This window comes from Zosterops lateralis, assembly GCF_965231275.1.
Source record: "Zosterops lateralis genome assembly, chromosome: 5".
Taxonomy (NCBI): Eukaryota; Metazoa; Chordata; class Aves; order Passeriformes; family Zosteropidae; genus Zosterops; species Zosterops lateralis.
Genome location: NC_139766.1, coordinates 26,009,028 through 26,031,738, shown reverse-complemented (window position 1 = coordinate 26,031,738; position 22,711 = coordinate 26,009,028). Strand labels below are relative to the sequence as shown.

The following is a 22,711-nucleotide window of genomic DNA, read 5'->3' as shown; positions in this document are numbered from 1 at the left end:
TCAGCTTTATGCCTGTTATGCATTCATCGTTGGTTTTTACGCTTTGTTGCTTGTGTTTTAAACAGATGTTTGTTGTGAGATTGAACCGTGAATTGGCCAAGAGGCTAAGCAAGACATCAGATACTTAGTGAAACTTTCAAGGATGGGAACAATTGTTTAAGAGTTGCAGGCACTGACTTTTGTTTCAGACCTATCAGCTTGTCTGAAACTATTTAAAAAGTATTTGTGTGGCTATTTCAACAAAAAAGATGATGTTAATATGTCTTTTTCTGTTTTATATTGCGATTGATCACTTTGTTTCCAAAGGTACACCTTACATCTGGTAGCAATAAGTGATTTTATGATTGATTAAAGTTTATCTGTTTTGTGCTTCTGCACAGTCTGTTACGGATTATAACACATGGAGTGCAGCCAGGGGTGGGTACAGAGTCATCATTAATATAAAATGGTAAGTTATAAACCCTTGTTGAAATACTGGAAGGTCAGAGTGTTGATACAACTAAGTGATTTGCAGTCACTGTCATCTTTCACAATCATGTGAAATTCAAGAACATAATGGGTGCCATAGTTTGAAATCACTGTAGAGATGGGATTTTGATACAGCTAAAAATTAATTTAGCTGTTAATCCATACAAAAATTTGTATTTCACACCTTTATTATGACTAATAGTTTAAAAAACTGTACTCTCCAGTGAAATAAAATAGAAGAACTTCATACTAGAAATTAGGAAAACCTTTTTCACTGCACAGGTAATGCAGAAACCATTGCCTACGGTGGCTGTGGGATCCTTTTCCTTGGGTGTTTCCAAGACTCAGATGAAGTCATGGATCACAGCCTGCTGGCAGCAATCTCACTTGGAGCACCAAATTGGGTGGAGATCTCCAAAGGACTCTTTTTACCAATAATTCTGTGATTCTAGGGTATAAAAAAATTGGTAGTAGAACATTAACATTTTTATGGTTGAAAAAAATTTAACATCACTGCTAGTTTAATGGTATTTAAAAGAATTTAATCCTAATTTTCATGGGGAAACCTGCAGCTTTTCTCCAACTGACATAGGTAATTAAACAATGAGCTTTAAGAGACAGCATTGAAGGAAACTCTTGGTATTTATTAGTAGATTTATTTAAAAGAACTAAATGGACTTTCCATTCTGCAAAAAGCAGTTGAAGTGCAGGGATTTAAAAATCTCAGTTTGCACAAGCAACTTGCAGGTGTCATTATCCTAAGATGTAAATGCAGCCTGAACTGACATACAACAGTAAGAAACTTAATCATGTTAAGCTCTTAAACATTTTTCTTTTATGCACTGAAAAATAGAGTTGTTTTTGACCTCTAATTTCTCAGGCTGAGAAAGTTTATCAGAATTCTTCTTTGTTCACACAACAAAAACTGTAATAGTGTAACTGGAACATTAAAGAATAACTGCATTAATTTACCCAGCTAGGCTTGTCTGTGAACAGAAGTATTCAGACTCTAGTGGTAGAAAAAGAATTAGGCCTTCACTGAATGTTTTAAAAATGCAATGCTTAAAAGAAAATTCCAGTGCTGTAAACAGTAGAATCAGTAGCAGTCAGATAAAGAAATGGCCAAGGAAGTTGTATCTCATGTCCTGCAACACATATTTTGCCAAATGGGCTATCAAATTCAGAAGATCTAGGCTGCAGTATTTCTGGCTAACACAAATGCTCTTTTAGAGACAATGACTATGCTATAACAAAACAAGCACATACATACCTCTGAGAAATACAGTTGTGGGAATTTCTGATAGGGAAAAAAATTAATTTGTTAGCCTTAGTTAACTGGGGCTTTGAAGATCAACACCCAGATCTTAAACTTCCCCTGCAAATTTCCACATTGGAAACTTCAGATTGCAAAGCATATTTTGTGTATACTTGGAGTGTTTTGATTTTCAAGTGAGGTGCTGTATTCCGCTCCTAGGTTCTAGACAGATTTTGCATGGAAGGGTTTGCTATGTTAGTTTTATCTGAAACTGTGGTAGGTAGAGTTATCATTGTGAGATGTACTTGGAAAAAAGGACCCTAAATTCTTATTAAATAGATCAGAAGAGAGGCTACCCTAAAAAGGTAATTAACCAGAGAGAACTGGACAGCTCAGGCACAGCCTATTTCTATGCTGACCTATTCATAACCTAAACTATTTTAAGTCTTTTACAAAGCACTGTGGCTTTTTGTTTTGTTTTGAACATAACAGTATTGGTACATAACTAAGTGTTATCAATCAAACTAGCATTCGTTTTTGCTTATTGAAAACATGTTTGTTAGAAAAACCCACAAAAAAGACCCAACCAAAAACATCTGGATGCCTGCCTGGTTCCAGTGGAGGCTACCATTTTTCATCCCCTTTTTTTTAAAAAAAGGCCTATCAAGAGGGGTAAAGTCATGCACATATTTCAGAAGAATAGCAAAATCCTGTCTAACATAATGTACCATGGAAAGTAGCCTCTAATTACACATCTAACTGTAAAATTACTTTCAATATGTGCCTTTGTTTAGCGGTAGACTCTTAGAAATATGTCTCCAGTTTCACTAAAGAATTCTGTAATTAGGAAATGACTAATTAAAATACCAGATCTGGAATACAGGGCTGCTTGCAGGGGGGGTAAATGTTCAGCCTCAGCTTTGGTTCTTAAGCTTACCTGCTCTCAGCTGTGCCTGCCCATGGGATTTAAGAAGTATGTGCTTCAGCCAAGAAGAGCAGCATCTGGAAGCAACTTGCTGAGAGAAGTGGGCCTCCAAAAAAAGGAGGTGACTTGATGAAGTGTCCACCCTTTTGCAATATTCTTTGGTCAAGAGAATAGCTGAGTTAGAATTTAAGACTTGCTGTGAGCAAGAAGTGTCTGGGGCAGACTGGATGTGGTGTTCCATTCTAAAGCAGCTGGTAGATTGCCTCAAAAAATAATTATGATAACACTTCACCTCTGATCTAAAGTATGAGTTGTATTTCCCTCATGGCTAATCCAGTCTCTGTGACCTGGGAGATAGTGAATTGTCTTTCTCTCTACTGCAGGTGGTCAGTAGCCTCACCACCTCTTCCTTTGGTACCTGGGGAGCACAAGAGGGAATTAACAATCACTCATTCCTTTCAAATTATATAATTTATTAGCTGAATGAAATTAAATACAGAGCAGTTGTTCTCAGTCCTGGTGCCTGACTTGCATTTCAGATCCATGGATGAGATTTGCTGTTCAAAAGTTTATTTTCCTCTTCCCCACATAAACTATTACAGGTCAGGTGGGCTTCATTTAAAGGTTGTTGATACTGAGAAGGTGTCCCCATTGCCTTTGCTCTGAACCATATGGTGCTGCATGCTTTTTATGGCATTTGTTTGCTCAATGAGCTGACTCAGCTCTAACACTGGCTATGTTAGTTCTTGGGTGGTTTGGCACAAAAGTGGTTTCAAAGGAAATGGCAAGCACACATGGTTGAAAGGAAGCAGTATTGCACCATCGCATCAATTCAATTGTCTTGTGAAATGTTTTTCTGACTGTGTCAGTTGACTTAGGAAAAGTCATGACCTTCTGTTAGAAACTTACTCGGAAAGTACCTTGCTTATATCTTTAGGCTATCATCACTGTTACTGAGCCCTCAGAAGACCGGAGTTTGTCAAATGTCTACCCACATGTAAATGTAACAAGCTTAGTACTGCTTGTCTTCAGATAATGTCTTTGTGCTGCTTTAAAGCTATATAAATGCACTCTTCTTAAGTCTTTCATTAGGGATCAAGATAGTACACGTTTCACGTGTAAATTGCTTCTGATAATTTCCCGGAGTCTGCAGGATCATTTATGCCCATTATCCCCTAAAATAAAAGCTATTACTGCTTTTACTTAAGTGCTTCTTAATCTGTGTTTCCATTTTGCAGTATACTGTACAGGAACACTGTTCTAGCAAATGAGAAATGCTTATTTTTCACAGCTAGAATAGCGGCTTATTTTTACATTGTTTTCCATCCCTTCATCCCTTTTGGTAATGGTGGTATTGCTGTTTGCACACACTTTTGCTTTTGTATTGTCTACAGACACAGTATTTACCAAAAGTTTATTGTCTGTGGTACCCCTTTTGAAGGAGTAATACTGGTTAACCCCTCAAGGACATTTTGATCTTGTCAGGAGAGGCTATTAAAAATAGGGACCTTGCTGTTGACGGTTGTTTGTAATATTGTGCTTTTACACCAGAGTATGGAGTTAATTTGCATTTTCCTTCACTTTGTCAGTGCTTAATGGATGCTTTTAGGTATGAGCTCTCTATTTCCATGGTACAGCTAAATAGTTTGTCAGTTGCAAAGGAAATGTGAAGTGTCATGGAAGCAGTGATTCTGTCACCAGTGGATTTGTTGTTCTATGTGGATGTTAGAAATCTGGATAGTGATAAAGCAACCCCTTATCACTTTAGCGTTTGTTTTTATTTTTAACAGAGAGCAAATATAAATGGGAGACAGCAACAAAGCAAACATTCTTTTTTCTCAGTAAAAAAGAGACCAAAAAAATCAAGGTCTCTTGATCTCTTTTAGCAAATAACTGTGTGGTAGTAATTAGCATCAGTTTAGAGAAAGATAGCTGTAGAGGAATTTAGTTTTCAGTAAGTTGCCATCTTCAAAAATTGGAAATTAATTTTAATCTTGAAACTACAGCTTTTTATGCTAGTTTTTAGAAGGCGAATATATAATAAAGGAATTATTTAGTTCGGTAAGAGGACTTATTGTTATTATTCTTAGTTGTAGAACAATGAAACATGTTGCGTGATGTACATCAGTAAAGAAACCTTAAGAAATAAATGCTTTTGTACCATGTGTATTTTATAAGTTTCTTGCTGACTACAGCTTCTTTTTTATTCATAGTATCATTATTGAAATTACTCCTATGCAGTTATCATTCAGTACTTTTTTAAAAGAGTTGCAGAAGCGAATTGTGTCTATTATTTTAGAAGAAGTTTTGAGCTAATTAGAGGCAGTTAACATATATTTTGTACATGATGTTCCTTTTTAAGCATCAGTTTGAGTGGAAGTGTAAAATACTGTTTTGATTTTGTGCAGTTGTACCTGAATAAATACAGAAGCAATAAGTGTAGTTGAAGAGAATCCTAGCAGCAACCACAGATGAGTAGACATTCAGCTCTTCTTCATTCATTGTGTTATTTCAATTTCTTTCACTCCACTTTCCTTGTCATGAAGAATTTGGAACCTTCTTCATTTACAGATGTCTCTTCAGCAATTTTTTTATTTTTCCAGTGTTATGGTGACAATGTGTCTTGGTTCACATTAAATCTCAAGGAGCTACAGATGTCAAGAGAGTGACATATTTAAAAAGAGAAGGCAGTTATTTAGAACAACACTTGAGCATATGCTAACTTCATTCCTATTCAGACAGCGCTTCAGCACATGCTTAAAAGATATTCTCGTTAGAGAAGCTGTCTGGCCTCAAGATTGAAATTCGAAATAAGCCGAAGTTGTAGCTTTTAAGAAGTCATTTGGCATGCACCTCCCTGGCTGATTTGAATAGGGTTTGTTGGTGTTCCGAAGTTCTGAAAAAAATTGTCCATGTAGTCTATGGCCAGCTTTTATCTCTAAATGCAAGGATATAAAGAGTTTTAAGCAGTTTCTTCTATCAGGATCTTGAGAATAGTGCTAAACTTAAGAATTCCCTTAATTACCCATGGTCTGACAGAGAGATTCTGCAACTATTCACAAACCTCTGACCTCTGATTCGAGGCATCCAACTAATGCTTACTAAAATAGTGCACTTCTAATGAGATAGATGCCTTTCAGAACTAGATGTCTCATTTTGGATATACAATGAAAGATGTTAAATCTTGATATGGCAGTCTCAAATATTCAGGTAGTGATTCAAAATATGTAGGAAAATAAAGTTAAGAACAGTCTTTTTATTTGTAAAGCTTTTGTTAATATCTACAATTTTAACTGCATGTAAAACACATAATTCATTCAGATAGACTGAATTTTGGTAGGATCACAAGGTAGTCTGATTAAAACAAGTATTTAATTTGTTGTTTAGATAAAGGTACATTTGCAGTATTTGTCTTCTAAGTGTTTCAGCATTCCATGAGGAAAAAAAATGGAACTGAGGGTGAAGTGACATAAAAGTGTAATGGATCTTTAGAACTAAGATATTAGTCCAAAAAACCACCCCCAGTCACTATAAGTTTTAAAATAGGTTGAAATTATATCTGAATAGCTTACACCCTTGTAAGTATTTCTAAAATTCTTGTGTAAATAATTTCCAAAAATCTTACCTAAACCGTATGCCATTATGTGCAGAAAAGTTGGATGAAATCCAAGTAGCAGGACATAACAAAGAATTACAAGCAAGGTGGGATGTGTTGAAGAGTAAATTGCACTAATGATTGAAAGGTAATACGCACTCGTTATATGTCATAATTGTTAGATCATGTTTGAGATCTTGGGTAGAGGAGAAAGTATACAAATAAGGATATAAAAGCTCTTTCTGAAGATAAGGGCTGCATTAACAATACAAGGTTGTAGAAATTATAGGATGAAGCTGACATTGCAATACACAAAGTGAAAAGAAGACAAAGGTGGAATATAAAAGGAAGTATAATGACATGGGAGGTTATGTCATATGAACAGTAATTTCCACTGTGTCTGGAATAAAAGAGACTCTGGGGAGGAGACAGCAGGGGTCTCCAATAGATGGGAAGAATCATTCAGACACTGAAGAGCTTGAAATTGTCAAAGAAATAAAATGCTTTCATTGTCTCACTATTTACAATGGCAAATTCAGGACAGATGTCTAAAAGATAAGCATTTTTAGGAGTCTCAAAGGGGAAATATTAAAGGAAAGCAGAAATTAAAAAAGAAAAGGATTTTAAACCGTCTTATTTAAAAACAAAGACAAAGTCAAGTGAACTGGATCCAAACTGAAAGTATGAAGAAAATTGTGACTTATATTGACTGGTATATTTTGAGTGGTATGGCCAAACTCTCTGTGATGTTTCCTTATTGACTTTTAACCGTGGCTCAAAATGTGTCCTGACACCAATAGCTGCAAATTAACTAACAGAGTGCTTTTTAGAGGAATTGAGAGTTTTAGACTGGGGGAAGTAGTACAAACGATCCAGAGATGTTGATCAGGTTTGAAAAAATTGAAGTCTAGATTTTTCTCCAGCTATTCCCTTCCACAGATTAATTTTGTTTTTCTGTCCATGTAAACTTTTCCTCTCATTTATATTCTTATGTAGTCAACATAGCCTGACACTGAGATGCATGAGAACTTTATCCTGTAGCGTGAATTATCCAAATGTTCTAAATCTGTTACTGCATCTTTGATGTGTTCCTGTCTATTCCTTGCTTCTGTCTTGTCTTCCCTACAGAAAGATGACCTATAATTTCCCCTTCTCTCAGCCTCCCTCTCCCCACATCACTGAATTTTTTCCACATGACTTTGAGTCTGATGTCTCTATTTAAGTTATGCTTGGTTGGCATGGAGTTTATCTTCCCTGCCATGGCCACCTCCATGCAGGGAGAAGCACATAAAAGTTATCCAAATACGACTTGGTAAAGCGGGATCTAGGCTAGTTAAGTATTTAAAGAGACAGTACAGCAATGCATGAGTTGATAATAATTTTGTAGAATTGTTTCAGCTCTCAAATGTGTATCAAAAAGTGTTCTCAATTATATGTTCATGCTACTTGAATTTGGAAAGAAAGGACATTTTTTATTAGACTATGGTGTATTGCACGTTATGGGCTGCCAGATTTCCACCCAGTTTCTCTCTCACTCTGTCCTCTCCACAAGGCAGTGGGAGGCAGGAAACAGTATGAAAAATATCTTAGGTTGAGTGAAAGGCAGAGAGATCACTTACCAATTGCTATCAGGTGCAAAACAGCCCCAGAAAAAAATTGAATATATTGCCAATTAACAGGAGTTAATATAGTGAAATCTTTTGGCTGGAGGGTGATGTGGTAGCTTTTAACCATTGCTGTTAGCCATCAAGGCCACAAGATCCATATACTATTACCATCTACTGGCTAATTTTCCTTTGATAGAAATGCTAGTAGTACTTTATTCTCTCTGTGTCAGGTGTTGTAACTAAAAATATCCATTCATTCTGACCTTATTTTTCTTGCAGTGTAAAAATTTTTAAGTAGGACACCCCTACTGCCTTGATTTTATGAGTGTACTACCATAGAATTAGTTTCTTAATTTTTTTAAGATCTGTTACCATGAACTTAAGTGTACTTTTCCAAGGGTCTAAAGAGTACTCAAATAGTGCTCTTTCTACAAGTTGAAATGGTGGGGGTTTCCTCCAGAATGTGTGTGTATCCTTCTTATTTTCTTCAGTAGTGTAATGGGACTGTGAGCTGTTCTGTAAGGATTAGCTGGTGCTTTCTGTATATGTCCTGGAAGAGAACAAATAGGAGCGTGTAAAAAATTCCAGGAAGAAACTGAGAATGTGCTTAGAAGGGAAGAATCACCCAGCATACACATTCAGCAGCCAAATTATCCATTGTGTCAGGAAATGGAGGCTGCTGTGAGTGTGGAAGTTAAATTTTCAAGTTAGTATTTGTGTGAAAAAATTGCAGACACTGGGCTTTAGTTGCGAAATGATTGACTTTAACTCACAATAGTTTAAAAAAAGAGAAAACAGTTTGTAGATTTCCCTGCTGTATGGAATCCAAAGGATAGATGCTAAGAAAATTATGAAGAAAATCTCTGAAATGCAGTATGAGATACTCCATCCCAAGTGGACTGTACATGAGAAAATTCGGAGCTGGAGAGAGCCCAAGAAAATGTGTCCATCTTCTGTTTTAATTGAAATGGAAAATGTACCAAGATGTCATAGTAAATGAAAAGAAGTAACAGTGGGTTAAATTTTTTGAAGACAGTAATAAATTTTGGCAAAAGGTTTTGCTGGAAAAATCAAATGCTAGGTGGGAATGCTATAGTCCATGAATTTTGAATTCATTGCTCTGCTGTCCAGTCAGTGAGTACCACAGATAGCTCCAAGGAACTGTTCCCTTCTCTGTCAGTACTGTGTGAATTTTAAAATATCTAAAGCAGTCCATGCACATGATCTCAGCCAAAAATGTCAGTGCTTCTTGCCACATGCCATGACAGGGACTAGCTTGCTGTTGTGCCTCAGGAGATGCATGATAATCTCCTGAATAAATTTGATGAAATTTTGCTTAATGAAATTTCTACTTGTGAAAGTAGAATGGTAGTGAAAAGAGAAACTTTATGGAAACACTAATCCAGAGCAGCCTCAGAACCCATTTTTTTTTCAGTGTGACTTCCATTCTCAGCTTCAACTGAATTTTATTGTATCCAGGCTATGTCAAAAATAAATTGGTTTTGTTTTATTTCTATTCCAGTTTTGTACAAATTTAGAGGATTGTGGAAATATCTAAAAGCTTATTTGGTTTCCCAAACTAAACTTCTCTGGTTCAATTTTTTGCTTATTTTTTGACAGTATTATGATAGCATTATTGAATGTAATCTCACCTGTGAGATACCAGCATTGCTTATATATTATATATACTGACTAGTCAATTCAATGCTTTGAACCAACTATTCAGTGGTCATATTCTTCTTCTAAATATATTGTTTTGATTTCACAGGTGCCTGCAAAAATATCACCTACAGCCAGTGCCAAATGCTGCCATATAACTACACCACTGTAACTTCAGTTCTTAACATTGTCAAAAGTATTGAAATGGAAAAGTTCCTGAAGTTCTTCAGTTACCTCAATCGCCTCAACTGCTATCAACACATCATGCTGTTTGGCTGTAGCCTTGCTCTTCCTGAATGCATCAGTGATGGTGATGACAGGTATCTGGGAATGAAAATCCATCAGTAACTAGAGCCAATTGTGGTAAAATACTCTCTGTCTAATCAGACAAGGGAAGATCCAAACTAAGCCTATGACTTCATTGCAAAATTCCTGTCTGTCGAAGCTATTGACAACATTTCTGCCAAGATAAGCTAACTGTAGTAGAGCTCTTTTAGAAAAATGTTGCCACTGTATAAACTCAAACTGTGATATTAGGGCATTTAGGCTTATTTTCCTAAAGAAGCCTGACTGGAGTTCTTCTGCCAAATTTCTCCAATCTGGCTATGCCAAAATGGAATGCTTTGTAACAACAATAAAGCCTTGGATATGTATAGTATTGTCATAAATTGGGGTGGCCATTAGTTAAACTTCAAATTTGTTTTGTCATTTCCTTCAGCAAAGTTATTATTTTAAATATATTTTTTGGATATGTTCAGGGTGACATAAACTATTCTGGAAGCTTGAGCATATATTTTTTCTGCATTTACATAATTTCACAGCATTAGTATAATGTGCATGCACTTCTAAATTGAGTTTGATTTGAAAAAGGATCAGTGAGTTTAGCAGAGCTAAAATCAAAACATGACAGAAAAAGGTGAAAAAGAATATTTTTTTAACATATGTACATAATCTTTGATGTTTCTGGAGAGGGAAAGAGAGAAGATAGATTTTGAAAGGATAAATCTTTCTGAAAGGATGATTTTTTTGAAAGGATAAATTTTCTACTTTCTCATTTCTTTCCTGAAGACATGTTTTTGCTCTGGTTTTCAGTGACAACCAAAATACTTTGAGATTCAAGACTCAGGAGTCTTCCCTTCCCCTTCCCCTTCCCCTTCCCTTTCCCCTCCCCTTCCCTTCCTCTCCCCTCCCTTCCCCTTCCTTTTTTTTTTTTTTTTTTTTTTTTTTTTTTTTTTTTTTTTTTTTTTTTTTTTTTTTTTTCCTCCATAGCCGCAACCTTCTTCCATTAGTTCATAATATCAAAGCTGGAACTGGATTTTTATGTCCTATTTTATGTCTTGGAGGTCACAGTGGTTCCTCTATTTGTATTTTAAAATCTGTTTTTGGGGGGGAAAATATTCTTGCCCCTGCAGACTTATAGGGAAGAAAGTTCATTGTGAGACTGCAGATGATGTAAGATTACGTTAGAATCTGACTTCAGTTTTAGTAATCATGTCTCCAGAGTGTGCCATGAATGTCACTGAAAAGTGCAGTCAGAGTGGCAATCTCCAGTAAAAGTGGATTGATGATGTGCTGGTTAGTTAAGTCCAGTTTGGTAAACCTCAGTTGTCCTAATTTAACTTCAGTTTCTTCTTTAGACAAGAATACCTTTTCTTTTTCTGTAGGCAACTAAGTGATTTTTGTGATTACTGTCCTTTTTGTACCATTCAGTTATTGCTGGCAAACACATATATTTCACAGCCAAGAATAATATATTTTAAGGTGCATCAAATCTGCAAAAAGTAGTTATTAGCACCTTCCCTTCTCAACCCCCTTCCCTGCCTTCCCCCCATAACTCCTGTCAGTGAGATCTAGAGAAAAGCATTTTACATAGTAGGGGGAAGTTCTTTTGTGTATGCTGAGTGCAGATACCAAAAATGAAAGAGACAAGCTTGTCTTACATCTGTTGAACAGGGGAATCTGGTTAGCAGAAAGATACTGAAGCAGAAGAGTCACTGTGGAAGGACTCTGGTGGTAATGAATGCAGATATGTTCATATGCTGTAGTGCTTGGGGTGGGGGGGCTATTGTTGTCTAGAACATACAGTATGACAAAACATCCACTAATGTTGTGAACAGCTGTTACTGACATCGTCATTATTTCCTCTCATCAGTTACAGCTGGCTCATTCTAACGTCAGTGGTTCTATATCTGATCATAACTTTTCATTTGTTGTTCTCTCTTTGTTTTGTGAAGCAATTGTTCCTAATGTATGTAAAGCTTAATTTTACAAATGTTGTTTACACAGTGCGGAAGAAATGAAGCTCCTGTGATGCCTCGATGTCTATTCTTAGGTATTGTTGAGGGTCTGTTGGCAGCTTGCAGCCATGGGAGCAATAATTATAACAGTGCGTTAGGAGAAGGAACAAGAGGGAAAGTTACAAGCACTAATCTTTGGCATCCAGTGAGCTGTCATTACATAGCTTTTCTCTGATATTTAAACTTATGTCTGTTTCCCATTTATCTTTCATGTATTTATAAACATTGTTTTCATTAACACTCGAAGGAGATTAAGTTTCTAGGCAGAGAGCATATTCAGTGTTTGTGTAGTTAGGTACAGGGATTTCTTAATACTGCCACAATACTACTGCTCTTCAGGAATGTTCTTCTGTATCTTACTGCAGTGAAACCATGTGTGACAGTAAAAATATATTAATTTTAAAAGCTGTATTTAATTTCAGCAAGTGGATATAAAATCAGCTAACCCTGCTCTTACAAGAAAATATATAACAGTATCTATATACTACTTTTCAGTAGAGAAAAAATTTGGGAGTAGAGCTAAAACCTGTGTGAACATGGAAAAGGGAAAGTTGAAGTGCAATAAGGCTTTTTTGCATGCTTACCAATAATTTTTGTAGTAAGGGCCTGCTTATGTAAAGGTGTTACACAACTTTCTTCATAAGTGGATGGATGAAATCTTAGCAATATGACTTAAAAATCAGCCTTAAAAAACCCTGTTCTACCACAGTCTGGTAGCACTGCTAAGAAAACATGAAAGGTAATAGCAGTGGTGGATGAATGCCTTAAACTAGATGTTCTGAGTTAATGAATTCTAAAACATTCCCAGCAGTAACTTTGTCCTTTTGGGGAGTAATAGTCTGTATCCTTTGACCACCACATACAACACTGGTACTTTATTTGTGGTAGGAGAGATCTGTCCTCAGAGCTCTTGGTTATGATTGATGATTTAATCTAGTGAATTCTCCCTCAGCACTGAAAGACACTAAGAGTGGGCCAAAGGTCAGTTACTACAATGGAGTGGATCTTTATTTATAGCAACTCACATGCATTGGATTCCTCAATTCAAGAAGACAATAAAAGTGAATCTGCAATGTCTTCAAATTTCAAAAGCAAAAAAATAAAAAAAGATGTATTTTAAAGCCAAAATTAATGTAATTTTTGAAGATTCAAAATCATTAGAGAAGTTAATAGTGGGTCAGCCTATTACTGCATAATGCATACAGACTCATTGATTGATGCTTTCTAATACTTCTTGTATTCTATGAAATAATCATATTTCATCAAAAGACTTGGAAAAATAGGCAGGGTATATAAGATCTTGAAGGCCCATGTACGTGGATTATTTTGGCTTTTTATGCTGGCAATAAATTTGAAGCTTATGGATTCTCATTCCCCTGTGCTGTCATGCTGCCTTTAAAACAGAAATAATAGCTTGAGTACTTACATTAATCCTCTTTGTAGAAGTATATTCCAGAAAGTTGAGGAAATGCCTTCCATTGAAAGTTCCTCAATGTTATAACAGCTAAACTTATTAAAAAAAAAATGTTATAAACCCCCTACTTTTTAGAGTTAATTGAGGCTTTTGAAGTATTTAGGAGAAAAAGCTGATTGATCCCATGGATCTTGTTTACATAGCTAGTGAGAGTTCTTGTTTGAAGGCTTTGAACAGGAAGCTATCAGCATACAGTTGAGTCAATAATTATTACACTAAGTCCATAATGGATTTAATTGTATATGAATGATGTATGGATATGTATCAGTTTGTATAGGCAATCCTGCACTGGCATGCTTCAATTTTGTTTTAATCCACTTGATTTTGGCAATGAAAGCAGGTAAATTTGCCAAGACAGAATAGCAGCTGAGGATATAGGAATAGGACCTCTGAGTGAATAGTAGGTAGTCTGTGATCCAGCTTTTATGCTATCTTTTTATAATACACCTGTGTGGAGATGTCAAATTATAATCATACAGGGAACTTTGCCATTCTTTGGCTTTTAAGAAATGTTTAAATTTTACATATTTATGAAGTTAGCTTCAGAGTAATTTTTGAGGCAAAGTTATTGAGAAACCCACCTGGAAGGAAATTTAGAATCCTCTCTCATAAACTTATCAGAGATGCTTTCTTTGAAATTTGTGGCACTTACTTTGTACATTAAGCTACTGCACTGGTGGCAATCACCAGGTCTCCAAGGAATAAGGTGGGACAATTTTCTCCTACCACCATGTTGCCTCTTAATTTTCTTTTCATGACTCCATCCAGCATAGTTCTTGCCATGACCCAGGCACCTGGAGTGGAGGCTTCTTTCAGATGCTTATGAGTGGCTACCAGTTGTTTCCTGAGTTTGCACTCCTGTCTTTCACATCCTGTGAGAATTGCTTTATCCTCTTAATACACTTCCTTTTTGATGGTGCCTCTTTAGCCTAAGGAATTTAACATGACTCACAAAGGCAATTCCAGATGTAGCTTTGGCAATAGTTGTCAAGAAGATACAGAAGATTAGAATCTTCAGTTCAAAATAAAGCAGAGGTGATGTGATTTATACATAAAATCTCTTCTGTCTCTTCATATACAAAAAATGTCTTCTCTTTTAAATGTTGCCATGAGCCCTTCAGAATCCAGCAGACTAATTGTGTACAAAACTCCACACTATTGTGAAATCTGTCTTTGGATATAACTGAGTCATAATCCAGTCTTCAGTTTTTAAATCTGGGTATGGTCCATTTAAGTGCAGTTGTGACTTGAACCACACAACCTTGGAGATCCAGCTAATGAAAAACATGTATAGTCAAATCCTGTCAAAAGGGAACATAAAAATTAGAGAGTGTAAAAATGTTGCAAATGCTTGCCCTCATAAATAATGTTCTCTGTCTGCCAGGGGTATTTTTGTGTCTCGTTGTTGTTGATTTAAAGCATTCTTCTCAGTGAATTGATGTAAGTGTTACTGTTTAGCAGAAAAACTGAGGAATACACGTGGTCTGTATTATTTGAAAAAGCCCAGAACAGCAAAACAAATGACTAATTTTTTCTTTCATTTTGTCGTGTCTACCAGTTAATAACCTTCCAATAGCTGCAATTTAACCAATAGTTATCATAATGATTTTATGGTGTAATTTTTTGATAAGTGTAATATTGAGGATAGAGTTCCTAATGGCAGGTAGTCAACATGTTGTGAGTAACATTTTGTAAGGCTTTCCTGTGCAAGTACTCAGTGTCAGCTTCGGTCCACCATCAGATTGATAGCACACTAATTCAAGGTGAAGTAGAACTAATTTACAGCAGCAAGAAAGTGAAATGGTTGAGAGGTGCAATACATTGGGTAGGGTTTCAAACTGGCAAAACTGTTTAAGGTGTCTATAAAATAGCACTAGACAGTTCTTGTGGACTTTTGAAAGTGTTTATGTGCAGCAACAGATGTCATATTCAAAGTCATGATTGAAAACATGTTTCAGTAAGTGTAGTGAACAGGCATGAATTTCTAAATATAAGAAGACAATAAATAAAATCAGGGTGACTTGAAATGGAAAATTGAATCGGTAATAATAGATACATGGATCAAAAAACATCTACAATATGCAGATTCAGAAAGTAATGAAATATTTGCACAGAAAAAGGATCAAGAGGGAAAATAAATCCTCAAGCCCCACTTCCTGCTCTAAGGAAAGATAATTTTTCAAAAACCAAAATTTTATTTCTGCTGTCCTATGAGTATAACATGTTTCTGCTGTCCTACGAGTATAACATGTTCTTCATAAGACATGAGTGAGACCTTTAAGTTAAGAAACAGCTGGTTTACATATGACGTCAAAGAAGGGAATGCTCACATTTCTCTGAAGTATTGGAGTGGACCATCTTGCCAAGACGTACATAAAGAGACTTGAAGAAAGAGGAGTCACGAAATAGCATTTCTAGAGATGTACCTTTCTTCTCAGTGTAACCTGTATTGTTCATAAATAATTTCATAGTTAATGAGTTATATTAATAATCTTGTCTGTTATTCATATGGCAGCAAAAAATATGCTAATGAGAAGAATATAGTTTGCATTGTCCCTCAGAGCTCACACCATGAAGTCAACATGTGATATTCATCACCTCAGGAGCCACTACTACTTTGTCTCAAGCTGAGACAGTATAAAGGTGACAAATACAAAGTTTCCTTTTGCAAGGAATGCTAGGGAAAGCATTGGTAATGATGCGGCCTGGGTCAAAATGCCTATATTTAAAGTTGGCAGACATATCTTAGAGGACCTTTCTAAAGATAAGTATAGTTTTTGAGGGGAAAAAAGAAAGAAAAAAACATCCTTTAACTTTTTTTTTTTTGATGCCTAAATAATACCCTGGCAAAAAACAGAAGGAAAAAATGGGTTGCTTATGAAAAAGTACTCATTAATCCCCAAGAGTACTCAAGTATTTGGGCACCGAAACTTTAAATTGATTTGGGAGGTTGCTCTAATAAGTACTAAGCTCTTCCTCATGGCTGTTAGAAGAGGGAGATAAGGGAATTAGAAGATAAAATGTCTTTACTTTAAGAGAACTTCTGTTTATAATGTTTATAATGTTTATGTGGATATGTCTAGAGATCTTAATCCTCGGTTTCTGGTTTACACATCTGAAAAATCGTGGAGTCTCTGAAAGTATCTCTGAACTATCATGGCTCAGCTGCCTTGGGTGGACCTAAAGGGTCCCAATAGTGGTACTGGATCTAAGTACAGGCCCTTACAGGAACAGGGCCTGAAGTTAACTCTGTGATGCCAGTTCTTTTACACAGGTTGGGTGTCAGGAAGGACAAACCAGGGACAAAATATAGGGGAAAAGGACAGAGAAATAGGATCCTGGAAAGAATGTGTTTTCCACATTCAGAGAGCTGTCCATTCCCTGCCCACAAACTATTTAAAATTCCTGGTATGTATAATTTGTAAATAAGTCAATGTAAAGAAAGAGGGGATTGCCTAAGAAATTAATATTAAAAAAAAAAAAGTTAGAAAAGTAATATAGAAATATAGGCAATGGCATCCTGCATTGGCCATAATTATGTGTGTGGTCCAATGTGTGTGAAGCCAGCATTTGCCATAGCAGGCAGCATCAAAACTTCATGCAGTGTTTCAGCCTCCCCATTGAGATCTAATTTCAATGTGTTGGGGGGAATTATGGATGTACCAGAGTTAAAAGGTTATCTGATAGAGAAACATTTTTGAGAACAATCTGGGCATGGAAATGTCTCCTTGAAATGATATTTCACAATGCTGCTCAGAGAAGTTAAGGGAAGGAGTCAGAAAGGAAAATCAGGAGGGCTGGTTATTTTATTAGTGAATGTGTTATTGATTGATTGCCTTCAGCCCTGTTGTTGCAATGGTTTGCTGTGTGTATTATCTATTATAAGCTGTGGTTTATGATTCCTAAGTTGGTATGTTTAAATAGAGATTGTAAGTCATTCTCCTGCACATGCAATATATTATTAATAATAATATATTATTTCTTATAAGTAAATAGTAATCATTTATGTTCCTGAAATAATTGTTTATGACTGCTCTTAAAATTAGCATGGCTTTTTGTCGATGTTTGTTTGCTAATTTAATCTATCTTCTAGAAAAAGAAAAGCTTTTTCACAAAATAAAATTTATTCAATTTAATAAATTGCAATAGTTGTAGGATAAGAACTTTCAGTAAAACCTTGCATTTTCATAAACATTTTGGTAGTATTAACACTCATTGTTTCTTATTGGTGTATCTGGGCTCAGAACTAGAAACACCCAGATGACGTAACATTTTATCTTAGTTTAGTAGATAGAATTCTTCTACTTGATATGAGTGCACCCTCTTGTATAGCAATTAGTAAACAAAATGGTTTTGGATTGAAGTGTGGTTAAAGAATTCTCAAAGAATTCTCATGCTTTTCAGCTGATGTTTAACTTCTTTTAGTGCCCATCCTATTAATAAAGAGCTTATAAACCATTTGCACTCAAAACCTGTTGAGGTTAGTGAGACATACCTCTCATAAGTTTGTCTTCTCTGTTGGAAGTTATTGTTGCCCTATTGGAGACCTATTGGTGGTAAGCACCAGGCTCACAGGCTGAGCAGGGCAGTCCAACTAGAATCACAAGATTATGCAGGTGAGGAGGAGAGACACTTCTGGAACTCTTCTGGCTCAGGTCAGGATGAGCATTAAAGATGAATGAAACTCCTCAGGGCCACTCTCAGTTGGGTTTTGAGTATCTCTAAGGATGGAGGTTTCACAACCCTTCTGGAGAACATGTTCCAGACTACTGTTTCATGATAGATAATACTATATAAAATGCTAGTGGTGCTGAAAGAATCAGTATTATCCTATTCTCCTGCTTGTTATTCCCCATCTCACCCATCTCTTTTCCATGTCCTGTCAAAAGTATTTTTTCAGCTTCATGACAGACTGGATTTGGAAACTGATCTGAATTAAATTAGGATTGACTGATGTTATCCATTGTGTAACAGCATGAAGTGCTGTGCTGGCACAAAGAAGCAGGGAATAGAGGTGGGGACAGGTTTTGGAGCAGACTGATGGGGGGTAGGAGAGCTTCTTTAAATTGATGGCATCTGCTTCTGCCAGATTTGTTTGTGAAACAATTTTAATGTGAACTTGAAGTAGCATGATAATCATGATACAGTGATTTTTTCTACTTGACAGAGAAGATCCTTAAATGTCAGTGAGTGAGAAGTGTGTAATTCTTTAGGATTCCTGATAAGATGCAGCTCAGAAAGTTTTAACTTGGGTTGATTCTTGAGGTCTTCCTTTTGGCAATGCTCTGAAGTGCACAGATAAACATGAGTTCTGGAAAGCTGAAGTTAAGGGTACCTTTCACAGTCATCTGTGGAAATGGAAGGCAGTTCTTTAGGTACAGTATTCTTTTACATGTCTTTATTATCTTGAGCACACAAATACTTAGAGCAGCCGTCCAGTGTATGATTTGCTTCCAGTTACTCCAGAACCCCTGTAGCAATGCTGTGATTGAAATACTGCTCTGTGATTCAGAGGATTTCTGTTTCACTGTGCCAGCTTCTCTTTCCCAAGAGTGAATTTTGTTTGCTAAAATCAAAAGATCTTGTAACCTGGATTTTCAGGCATTTTAGGAGTGTGTTTTGTTTCTTAAAAGAAATTTCTATAGAGTAAACTAAATAAACAGTGTGTTCATCGTTTGCATAATAGATACAAGCAAGAATTTTCAGAAACTTGACTTCATTTAGGAGTCAAATAGTTGACTCCTAAATTGACAGATAGTACAAGATTGTAAAAATATCTCATAATTGTAGCAGTATTCTTAATAAAACTTCTTTTAACTGATTCATGGCTGAACTAAAGCTCCAATGAATTAATTTAGTGCCTCTCTCCCATTTTCACTGTTGTCTTTGAATCAAGTGATAGTATCAGTAAGAGAAATCTGGAAGGGCTGATTGCTTTAGTCAGGAGAGATCATCCCAACTGATTATGGTCATTGTACAAAACACACTGAAAAATTTTGGTAGTTTTTTTCTTTTGAATGCTACATTGCAAAATTTATGCTTCTGCTGTACAGTGTATACTTTAGGAGTTTCTGATCATTTTGGTATTATAAGCTCAACTTGTGGTGCATTGTGCTGTCATAGAAAGTGACTGAGGAGTCAAAGGGGATTTCTGAATTTGTTTCTTACTGATTCATAGAATCATACAATATCCTGGGTTAGAAGATACCCACAAGGATCATCAAAGTCCAACTCCTGGCCCTGCATAGCACCATCTCCAAGAGTCACATCATGTGCCTGACAGAATTGTCCAAGTGCTTCTTGGACTCTGTCAGGCTGGTGCTGTGACCACTGCCCTGAGGAGCCTGTTCCCTCAGGATCCCTAACACCCTCTGGGGCAAGAACCTTTTCCTGATACCCAACCTAAACCTCCCCTGACTGAGCTTCATGCTGTTTCCTCAAGTACTATCCTCACTGGTCACAAACTTGAAGAGACCAGTGCCTGCCCCTCCACTTCCCCTCATGAGGAAATTTGCTGACTGTGAGGAGGTCTCCTCCTCTCAGCCTCTTTGTCTCCATGCTGAACAGACTGAGTATCTTCAGTCTCTTCTCATATGGGTTCCCCTCTAGACCCTTCATCATCCTTATTGCCCTCCTTTGGATGCTCTCTAATAGTTTAATGTCTTTCTTACATCGTGGTGCCCAAAACTGTGCCCAGGACTTAAGGTGAAGCTGCCCCAGCTCAGAGCAGAGCAGGACAATCCCATCTCTTGTCTTGCTGGTGATGCTGTGCCTGATGTGCCCAGGACAGGATTGGCTCTCCTGGCTGCCACAGCACACTGCTGACTCAAACATGACTCCTTATTTTAGTCACAATAGTTTTATCTAGGTTTTGTCTACAAAATAAATTATTGCACTGACTAAAAATGCTAACTTGCACTGTAGAGACTATATGTGTCCATCCTTAAGGATATCAATGCAGTTTCACCCCATTGTCTGAACAGCAATTCTAAGCCTGAAAGAGATGTTAAATAACAGCAGTTGATGTAGAAGATGTAAAATTCAACAGCAGCTGCTGCATCCTTTACTCATTTTTGGATGGATAAGAAGAGTCTTTTTAATCTAATGGTATATTTGGATTTGATCCCAGTTCTACTTTCATTGGAATCAAGAATTTATATTTTCCCCCTCTGTCTGAGCAGCCTTCAGAGTTCTGTGTGAGCTCTTTCTTAAGTATAGTACTCTTGGATATCAGATGTGTTCTAGGACTTTTGCAAGTGTAACTCTTTAGCTGTCTCTTCCCTCTTGCCATAGGATATGGCAACTGTTAAGGAGTAGTTAATTTGAAATGACATTCTTAGAGAAAAAAATCTCTATGGAGCCACAAAAGAGATTCTAGTCCAGCTTCTTCATCTGATTTGGTTTTGCCACTTTTCTGTTCTCATAGCCTTTAAACAGATTGTTCTTCCATGCTGCAGGCAATCCATTCAGTATCTCCATCTTATTCTCATTGTATAACCCAGGCTTTTTTCAGTCTCTTGGAAAGGGCATTCGTCTTGTGGCTCATCTGTAGTTGTGGAGCTTTATGACAGCAAATGGGGTATTCATGAGTGTATGAGTGAGAACTGGCCTTCTGCACTGTCTGTTAATCCTTATACTGAGTCCCTGTAGGGCAGATGAGTGGACACTTACCTGCAGTTCAGTCTTAATCTTGTCTAAACAGCTGCCACCATTATTCAGGCTACCACCCTGGGGAAATTGAGCTGCTATGCCTTTTGCCAGGTTCACCTCTGAGGACCTTTTTCTCCTTTAAAATATTCGATGCTTCTCAGACTGTGGGTCCTATCCTTTTACAGGTAATTTTGCGTCTTTGTACTTATACAGAGGAACCTGCTTTGAGAAAACACAACATGCATTTAAGGAACAAACTAGGTGGGAGGTAATGCAGCTAGCTCTGCTTTGAGTGTTACAAAGCATTACGTGGAATTGAGGTGCCATCCTTAAATGTTGCTATATGGATTCAGTACAATTTTATCAAGTGAAATAACCACAAAAATCTAAAATGATCTTGCTTTCTTTTCAGATTTTATTATGTAAAGAAGCAAATTTCAGATTTAAACCCCTACCTAGAGACAAAATAGAAATTTCTAACTTTCAAATGAACTTGCAAGTTAGAGATGAAAACCAAACAATAAAAGATAAAAATACATAATTTTCTTGATTTTGTGAAACATTAGCAGCCAATTTGTTTATAAATCCATGAATCAAGAAGTAATATTCAGAGGTTTATGAGTTTGTCTCATAAAACTCTGTCAGTATCTGTGCTGCTCTCTATATTGGAGTACTGTGAGAGGGTACTGAGAAAGATTTCACAAGAATGGTCACTCTAGACAACTGTAATCCTGAGTGTGTGTGTTTTCTCTGCTGTAGAAACTTCTTTTTCTGACATTTATATTCTCTGGAAGTCGTTTTTGTTAGAATGTCATGAAAAGTATTAAAGACAATTACAACTCACAAAGGCTGGTGTGTGAGCTAATCACTTCAACTTGTTTGATTTCAGGGCTGTAGAAATAAGGAGTAATCTCGGTTTTCTTCTTCCCATAATTTTATCATGTTTCAATTTGTCCTTGTACTCATCCTCCCTGACCCAGCAATCTTTCACAATTGTATTACAAGTTCATTTATTTTGCCTCAGGCCTGAGATCTGTCACCATTCTTAGTGTGTGTGCCTGTGTATGAATGATACAGCAAAATATCCTATACTTGTTTTTAACTTGTCTCAGTACCTGAATACAGCTTATTGGTTGGCCACAGAAAAAGTTATCCTGGAACAACTGAAGGGATGAAGCTGGGGAAAGAACACTAATGAGAACTAGCAGTAGCTGAAAATGTTTGTCGGTCTGCCTGCAGTCAGGTTGTCTATTGAACCACAAACGTGACCTTTGGCAGATGCAGCCAATAGTTGTGTGCTCAGAGTGATCTTCATGCTATATTTTCAGCTCTTGGTTGTAAGCCTTTTGCAAATCATTTACCTTCTATTGTTTTAACCTGTAAAATTGTAATAATGAATTTCTCAACAGGGCATGTATATAGCAGTGCTTTTACTAGTGGAAATACTGTTGTGAAGAAATGCCACAGATAATAATGAGCACTAGATATATTATTGTATTTACCAGGTTGCAAGGGGAGCTCCTGCAGGATGGTTAATTGTTTATTTTGTTTAATTTAATATTTTTGTCTGCTCTAGCAATTTCTACTTCTCCCTCTCTTGACACCTTATTCTTTCTTTGCCTGCATATCCTTTTGGAAGAACCAATCAATTGCCAGATGAGAAAAAAGTGCTTTTATTTTTGGTCACATTACTCTTCAGCTGAATCTGTTATCTGACCTCTTATTGTACAGGCTAAAACCAGCTCTTAGAAACAGCAAAACTGAAACTAGCACAGAATCAG

At 36.5% G+C, this 22,711-nt stretch overlaps 1 protein-coding gene across 1 annotated transcript in view; it reads left to right on the top strand.

Annotated features, from left to right (window-relative positions):
• Window positions 1-22,711, top strand: part of CORIN (corin, serine peptidase) — a gene marked incomplete at its 5' end in the record, with an annotated part of 112,373 nt that overhangs the window by 30,955 nt on the left and 58,707 nt on the right. The window contains one exon of the mRNA XM_083861509.1: window positions 9,619-9,829. Within this exon, the coding sequence (XP_083717635.1) occupies window positions 9,619-9,829 (211 nt within the window). The remainder of the gene's footprint in view (window positions 1-9,618; window positions 9,830-22,711) is intronic.